Below are 8,767 nucleotides of genomic sequence, written 5' to 3'. Positions count from 1 at the left end.
ATGCCAAGCTGCTGTCAGCTGAACTACTCAAATAGACAGCATATGGAATCAACCTAACCGTTCACCTTGTTTTGCAGAGCAGAAGCGTGTACAGTAAATTAAGACCAATGGGAACTACCACCCCTTCTTGAAGACAAAGGACCTGTATTTGCAATGCCATCCCCTGTGTATCAAACACAGTGTGGATGGACATGAGTTGAAGCAGACGTTTTTACCTGCAGTAAGGGAAGGCTGGCTGGGTCAGTCTGCATTAGTCTAACTGCTCCAGAGGTCCAGTGCTGCCTTTCAAGATTTGTTTCCCACAGCAGAGGCCTACCCCAGCTTTCCCCTACAAGAGGACACCTCTTCTCTCTCAGAAGTCACTCACTTCTGCAAGCAGCCACCCTCTCCCATCCCATCCCCTGGCAGGGACTGTGGTATATACCACACTCTCTATCCTCTGCTTGCCAGGCTGTGGCTGCACAGCAGGGAAGGCAGAAGGGAGGAGGCTGGAAGGGGACAAGTGTGTTGTCGCAGGAAAGAGAAGGGAGAACCTAGGCGAGACCAAGTCCACAACACAGCAGTAGCAAAGAACTGTAAGTGTGATTGCCCACGTACCTCCAGACAAGAGTAACTGCACAAGGAGGACATTTTCTTTCCCCTCCTTCCTTCATTTCTACCACAGTCTTGGAGCAAAACCCCACCACATCCAAAGCAAGCCCACCACAAAGGAAAGGTTTCCCCATTAAGACTGCTGACGTCCTGCAGTAGCACTGCTCACTTCTGTGGACTTGGCCTCCCTCTCGCTGTCAGCCTATATATATCCTTTAAATGTTTACTGGCCAATGCTCTCATGCAGTCCATTTACAGAGAAAGCCAGTAAGACTTAGATACCTCCTCGAGATAGCTCCTGGGACTATCACACAACCTAGCCCTGAGCATTGTCTTAATCCCCTCTCTAGACCACAGTCATGGGAATGACTATTCTCACCCTAAAAACTGAAGCTCTGATCCTTCAAAGAGCTATATGCTAGAGATTACCCATACCCACAGTGAGTGTACCGTGGGATTAGGCTCTAAGCTTTGTGCAAGGCATTGTAAAACATGAGGTCCATAAATTTAAGAAGCTTTAAAGGCCTTGAGCCTGGAACAAGGACCTAAAGAAAAACAACAAAATGGACACCGTTAAGGTACAAGGCAATAATTTTTCAGGTTACTCTTGTTCTAAATAGCTGAAATTATAAACTCTGGAATAATTTTAAACTTGTAATTGGCTTTACATCAGCAGGGGCTGGCTGTTGCTTTTTTGGACTTGGCTGAGAAACACAGGCACTTTCAACTTTTGCTTGCAGGCCCCCTGCATCATCCTCAAAGGCCTAAAAGCCTCCTTCTCCTTACAAGCAAACAAAAACGCAGACCACACTCAGACTGCCAGGAACCTGCATCTGTTGTTGTGTTTGGGCTCACTTTACAACCCGTGAAGAGACAACTATGAAATTTTGTTTTATTGTATTAACCTTTTTGAATTAGAAATACTGTATCTTACGCTTGACCTACTTAACAGCATCTCTTTCAATCAGGAAATTCTCCCAAGAGAACAAAAGTAAAAGCAGGATTTGAAAATTACCTGAAGTGTCGCTGGATTGCCGGGCTGCTTAGACGGGTTAAGGATAAACCCAATCGCCTATTCAAGAGAGCCATTTGGATTCTGGTAACCCGCCCTGTGTAAGAAACAAGAGAATTATGAACTCTGGAAATTGGACAAAATTTGCTTCACTTCATTTTCCTTACGTGAATCACACACTGGAGTCTCAGCACCTCTTTAGACGCTGCAATCCACAGCACACAGAGTGCTAACGGCATCCGCAGCACAATACAAAGCAGATCAACAACCCCTGCCTGAATTCAGCAGACAGTATAATTCAGATGCATATACTACAAAGCTGGATTCGGTATCACTGCACTGCAGTTTCCTGTGCACAGAGGCAAGGGCCCTTCTGCGTGCACTGTGAACCATGTAACAACAAGCAGGTTTGAGAATTTTGGATGCGAACTGATTTAGAGGCTGCAGTGACCAGTAAAAGCTACCATAATTACTTGTAAAAGCTACTAATGTTACCTATAAAACCAAGCAAAAAGACAGAGATACTCTGCAGACCGGCATCAGAACTTCAAGAAACAATTTGCCAGACAAGAAACAAGACAGAGCTCCACTGGTGAGGGCATCCTCCTCTTAGGACATATGAGGTATTCAGCAGCCTGCATTTAGAGACCAAAATCACACCTCTGCCAATCTTGCCCTGTTAAGGCTGCCCAGATGAAACAGTTCCCTGTAACTTTACGGTGCGCACTCAACCCAAACAGAAACACTACCCTGATTGCAGCAGAGCTGGGTTACAAGGTTAACCTCTGACTGGGTTTATCACACCCTCTTCCCTGACTACATCTATGGCGGTTCCCTAACCTCATTCTGTCAGACTGATGGGGACCAGCTTGCACGTGCAATTGCAAAGGCTTATCTGAAGCCTGCTCACTTTGCCAGACGTCGGTTAGGGAGTGATGACCCAGGCAGCTATGCCGGCAGATCCAAGTGAAGGGAGAAAACAACATGGGCTTAGAGCCGGTCCTCTTTCAGGCCAGCTCAGGTAAAGCTAAGACTTTCCATCTGACTGCACCTACGGCTGTGTGACACTGCTTGCTTAGACCTTGGCTGTGTAACCAACACATGCTCTGCTTCTCTCCTTTCTAAAGTAAACATTAAAAATACACAGACCACTTATCTCCCTTTGCCAGTTCTGATGAGCTTAGGGCCAAACTGTAGCAGAACATTTTAAAGTCATCTTCTTAACTTTTATTTTAAAAACAAAGCTGACCTAACTTCTCTGGGGAGAAAAAAATACCCACAGAGCCTTCTGACAGACAATGCCACAGCTTATTACAATAACATTACAAAAACATTACAATTCTTATTACAATCAAGTAAAGCCCACTCTCTCTTTATTGTTTTTATTTTTCCCCAGTGTATTTGCTTACTTGGAGATGTATGCATTTTTTAGGGTTTGCGGTTGTTCTACAGAGCAAGCGTTACCCAACAGCAGGATGAGAAGTACTGGAAACGTGCACCACAGCAATTTTGTAGCACACGATATGTGGCAAACAGTCTGGCCCGTCGTACAGGCAGGTTTGGAAGAGATCAGGAACAGCCAAAGCTTACATTTATTTGCTAAACAAAGCCACTTTTCTGTGGGGTAGAAGATCTCCAAATTAGTTCAGAGCTTCCCTTCAGAGCATGCCTGCACTGTCCCCTTTCTGAAATGAGAGTCCAGGAAGGCTGTATTTTTGCCACAGCTCCTTACCTAGCTGTGTGATCCTAACAAAAATAAGACCCTTTGGTATTTACAGTGCTGCTGGCAATCAAGGTCCAATTACCTGGGCCTTATTGCTGCTAGGATTTCTAAGCAAGTCCAGCTACGTTGCTTTGCTGTAAGCCCACACCCCGTGTTGGCCTGTGTCCCATTCTGCGCTTGGGTGTACCATTTCCCCGTGTGAAACACAAACCAGTGGGTAATATTGCTCCTACTTCCTCCAGAATCGCAGCGAGGCCCTCCATCCCTCTAGAAGACCCAAACACGCAGCAGCAGCGAGTCGGCCTCTCTGTTGTCTTTGATGGATGCTTCCCGGGGAGTCCAGCTCTATTCCCCTGGCAGGCACGGTGGCCTCGGTGGCAGGAGAGGATAGGCCTGCTCATCCTCACCACTACGGAAGACCGATAGGAGAGGTCTGCCGGCTCGTGGCAGGGCAGGCACGGGCACACGCTCTGCCCACTGTCAGAGGGACAGCAACGTCACGACCAGCATAGCTAGATGTGCTCAAGGCCGCATGTCAGAGTCTTAAAGCACTGCCTAAACTCTGAACTCACTCCCCGCTCCTGGGAGGAGTCACCGTTTGTTTCTACCCTGTGGCAGCAGTGAAGGTTTGAAGTCACAAAACTACCGGCAGAAGCATCAACAGCATTAAGTGTCCAAGGACTGTTTATTTTTCCAGATGACTCAGCACCCCGTTCTTTGCTAAGAATTATTCCTCGGCGCATTAAGATGTGTCACAAGCTAAGAAACTTCGTATGATTGATTATTTGGTATGAAGCATCCTGTTAGGAACTGAGTAAACAGGGGGGATGCTTCCAATTAGCAGGAAGGTTCAGGGTGGAGGGAAGAGAAGAATGCATCTGTGGCATGGAGTACAGCATTCAAGGGTGCAAGCAGGTTCACGACCAGTGAATCACATCTTCAGCTATCGTAACATGCCAGCTTCCCTTCTAGAAACAAATAGCCAATAGCTTGGGTCTGTCTCCAGGTGCTCCTCAACCAGACCCAGTCTCGACTTGCTCCCTCAGCGGCTGTGAACAAGGCACTTGATCTCCTGCGCCCTCGGTTTCCCCCTCTGTGGAGTGGCTATTTACTAAACTAAACTCCAAAGGGCACAGAAGCCACTCACTCTGTCATGCTGGGTGCTGCCACACGAACGCTCCGAGTTGGAGCCAAAGTTGAAGAGCCGCTATAAAGCGATGACAGCCATCGGCCCCAGTGCACCCGGCACCTCTCCTTCCCAGCGCTGATGCTGCCTCACACCAGTAGGCCTTAAATAGGCTCAGAGGAGGCTGCGCTTAGCACAGGCACGGGAATGCACGTCACCCGAGTCTGCTTCTGAAGGCGGCTCTCCCCAGGTCGTCAGGTTTCAGTGCTTGGAGGTGTAGGGGAAGAGTAGCCCTATAACCCTCAAGCACAGGAAAATTTGCAGGAATTCCCAGAAGTGTGCTGTCAGTATTGCCCAACTGATACAGGAATGCACCCTACAATACCCTGGATGGGCAAAATACCACTGCTGCTTAGCACTTAGCCACTAATACACTCCTGACCAAGGAATTATCTTGGAAGGGACTTTTGGAGGTCATCTAGTCCAATCTCCTGCTCAAGCAGGATTAATTTCCAAGTTGTTCATGCTAGGCAAGAGCTGTATTTAAACAGACACTATCCTAAAATGAAAGGCCCAACACAAAGACAACTATTGATATAGCGTAGGCCACACGTAGCTGCACCAAAGCAGTGATAAAGAACCGCGCAGAGCAACCTCTCTCCCAGCTCCTACCCTGCTGCCCCTAAATTCTAGCAGTGGCTCTATCTCATGGTCAGAGAGACTAATTTCTTAAAACCAGAATCATAGAGATGCTTTGCGTCTCTCCACTCCACATATCAGTTAAAAGTTAGCACAGACCTCAGACTGAGTTCAGAGTAAGATTCAGAAAGGGTGAAGGAGTCTGTTAATCAAATATTCACTAAAACGACCCAATTTCTACTTCACTGAATAAGTCTGAGCACACAATAACCTGCTGCAGCAAACACTCCCTTCTCGAGGGCCCTTCAGCCATACCCCATTCAATGCAACAGACCGACATCAAATTCCAACGCCGCACAACAAAGGAATTCACCAGTTATAAACCTCTGGAAGTTATTTACCCACTACACCATTTTCAAGTGCCATACTAAAGCTACCACCTTCGCTGTTTTCCCTTGACATTAAAGAACTAACTTATATTTACTGCAATCTTGAGTGGTTTTTGAATGGAGGAGTTCTGGAAAATTTCATCCCAGCTAACAGAAGCAGGCCACAAAATATTTTCGTCAAACGCATGCAAACATGCGAGCAGACCACCTCAGGGAGCTGATACAAAGCAAGGACATCTTCCAGATAAGGAGGATTACATACTCACTTTGAACTAACGCCAGGGCACAAAGTACCAAGCAAGGAAGCCCTGTTCCCCCCAACACACATTTCCATCACCTCCCTTATGCTGGCTCTAGCATTCATGTAAATCAGTCACAGTTTTCAGCTAGATCAGTTCCCTGATCCAACTCATCCCGCGGCCGCACGAATGCTGGTGCGAGGGAATGTGGCGAAACACAAGACTGGGACTTCTCCTTTCACTGCCAACCCACATCGTGACAGTATCTCCAGAGAAACACCAGGAGATTTGGACAAGAAAAGGATCTCTCTTCATTTCAGCAAAAATACTGATGTGCTTCACAAGAATGGTCTGTATGAATCTGCACTATTAACACAATCATGGGAGGACTAAAAAGGTCTGCATCTGAACACTCAAGAGGCCAGTGCAATGGCTCTGACCAAGTTTTTATCAGTGGCATATACCATAAAAACCAGTCAAGGTGCCATTCTTACCTTGCCTGCATCCTAGAGTAAAAGTACTTTTAAATACTGCTGTTACCAAGCAATCCAGTATTACTTTCCTTTTTGATCACAAGTTTTGGAAATGACACCTGCTCCCTATATTCCCGAGATCTGTAGTTCCTCAACCATTCAGCTATTTCTTTTCCTTCTTTCTGCTAGTAACTCATCCACACAAACAGGCCCCAGGGAAATCCAACGGATGTTGCAAATCAAATGCTGAGGCCTACTACCCAAAGCCTGTTGTCAAACACACAAAATAAAACAGGGAAAAATATTCTTCTGTTTAGTAGCAGTAACTTGATCTGCACAGTCAAACAGTGGGGGCCAACATCCCCTTTATTCTTCTAAGAGACCAAAATAGACATGCTCCGGGCACCACAAAGATTTGAACTGCATCTGTCATCCATCATTAAAATGCAGGAAACAAAACCAAGACAATATGCACGATGCAAATACCTAAACCCCTAACCTGCCACTGCGGGTTTATTTATAGACTGTCTGCCAGGGTGAGCTACAAGAGCCAACTGTGAACTACGGAACTCAATCCATTCACAGCTCTCCTCATAAAGGAAACGATGTGATTAAGGGTTTGTGTGTGTTAAAAATACACAAGATATTCATTACCAAGACATAATTGGTTTTACATTAATGACAGCCAGAAAGGCCAGGATTCACAAAGAGGAATTAAGTCTTTTCGAATTCCATTTATGAATAGGATTAGTTATTAAACAGGATATTTATTGATCCAAGTTACCAACAGAAACTCATTACAGGTACATCTGTTAACAATTCTGAAGCAAAACACACTAACCTCATTTTCCAGATCACAATCAGGAAAGGCAGATAAAAAAAAGAGCCAAATATCTTTAATGGAAAACTTATTTTTGACATTTTAAGCCTCCAGAAGTCCCAACTTTAAGGTACTTAGGGCTCTCATAGTTCTAGTATCCGAGCACCTTAAACCATTCTATATATTCGTATTCACAGCACTGTACTAAAATAGGAAGGGATTATTCCCAGTGCACCAGCAGGAAATTAAGCTACAGAGAAGACAACTTCCTGTGTGAGGTCAAAGGAAAAGAGTGGTAAAGCAGGTATCTAATTCCAGAAGCTGTGCTCTGGTATGGTCTGTGGGGCTGGAGGTGAAGCCCAGTGAGGTCCTCCCTTGTCCATGTCTTTTGGAATTCCACGTGAATTCAGAGAACTGCCCACACTCCCGTAACTTAACACTGATATCACCTCTCGAATCTATCTTTACTACTTCTAAAAGTACTGAGGTCTCAGGAACAGGACAATAGGCGGCAAGCCACAAGACCAGATTCTGTTCCCAGCCCTGATGTGGATGACCAGGTCCCAACCAGCAAGGTGCGATCACAAACCAGATAGCAGTAACCATGCCGGGGGGAGCTGTGGCAGGGAGGACACAAACAAGAAGGAAGAGAAGGTGGGGAGCTGTGGCTCAACCCTACAAAAAAAAAAAGTCAGGAACCACTGACCTGGGCTAGTTGTTCACAGAACAAAGAACAATAGTGGCTCCTAGCCTTCCTGATAAAGCTACAGCAGAAAAGGATGCCCGATACAGACAGAATTCAGGCTTAAGAGAAACCTAACCTGGAGGCAAAGGCACACTCATGCTGCAAGGCAGCACAGAGCTACCTGCAGCTTTGCTGGAACAAGCCTCACTTCTCACTCAAAAACTTCCCTTAACTCAGTTTCTCTCCTTCCCAAACAAGACCCTCCCAGGTAAGCTTGGAGAAATCTCGAACCAGACAAGTGAACACAGCTCAGATGAGCATCTTTGTCCTGCTTTTAAAAAGGCTGGTGCCTGTCTGCTTTTACTACAAGGAGTAAGTCTTTCATGCTTGTAAGAAACCTGTCATGCTGTCTTCTTCCCCAAATTGCCTCCCCTTACTCACCAGACCTCCAAAGGAGTTTTTTGGAGAATAACCAGCAAAGCACAGACTAGCACCCACACTTCCTGAGTCCCCATGACACACACAAGTAAATGCCGCGCTTGTCAGGACACAGGAATTTTGGTCCAACTTTGCTGCATGACTACTCATACCCACACAAGCCTAATCCTGGCAGCACAGCCCCACATGAACTCTGAAGCAAGGAAATGCTCTGAAGGACACACATGCAGGAGTGTCAGAATAGTGTTTTCTTCCTCCCCCAGGCCAGACTGCGAGGACACGGGCTGAAGCCCAGTGGGAGCAGAGGGTGCTGCCAGTCACCCCATCTGCAGTGCCCTGTGCGCAAGCGACACAGAAGCTCCAGGCTCCGCACAGCCCAGGCTCCAGCTCCCAGCTGCTTTTGCAAGATGTCACAACTATCTGCCCTGCTGTGTGCCACTCAGCCCACATGCCACCTTCGGGGCCGGCATTTCTGAGTCTTTTTAGAGCAGCAACCCACGCTCAGGGTTAGCCGTTTCAGGTCCCGTGCACAGTGCATCACCGACCCCTGCAAACGGCTCCCCGTGAGGGACGGGCAGCAGGGCCGGTACCCGGGGGAAGGGAGGACCCGGGCAGCCCCGGCACCGCAGGGC

At 46.9% G+C, this 8,767-nt stretch overlaps 1 protein-coding gene across 1 annotated transcript in view; it reads right to left on the bottom strand.

Moving 5' to 3' along the window:
* MRPL14 (mitochondrial ribosomal protein L14) overlaps window positions 1–1,696 on the bottom strand; it is a 3,312-nt gene extending 1,616 nt beyond the window's left edge. The window contains exon 1 of the mRNA XM_009581684.1: window positions 1,607–1,696. Coding sequence (XP_009579979.1) covers window positions 1,607–1,680 — 74 coding nt within the window. The 5' untranslated portion in view covers window positions 1,681–1,696. The remainder of the gene's footprint in view (window positions 1–1,606) is intronic.
* Window positions 1,697–8,767: the final 7,071 nt, after the last annotated feature.

This window comes from Fulmarus glacialis, unplaced genomic scaffold (genome assembly GCF_000690835.1).
Source record: "Fulmarus glacialis isolate BGI_N327 unplaced genomic scaffold, ASM69083v1 scaffold31347, whole genome shotgun sequence".
Taxonomy (NCBI): domain Eukaryota; kingdom Metazoa; phylum Chordata; class Aves; order Procellariiformes; family Procellariidae; genus Fulmarus; species Fulmarus glacialis.
The sequence above is the reverse complement of the archived record's forward strand: the minus strand, read 5'-3'. Positions and strand labels throughout refer to the sequence as shown.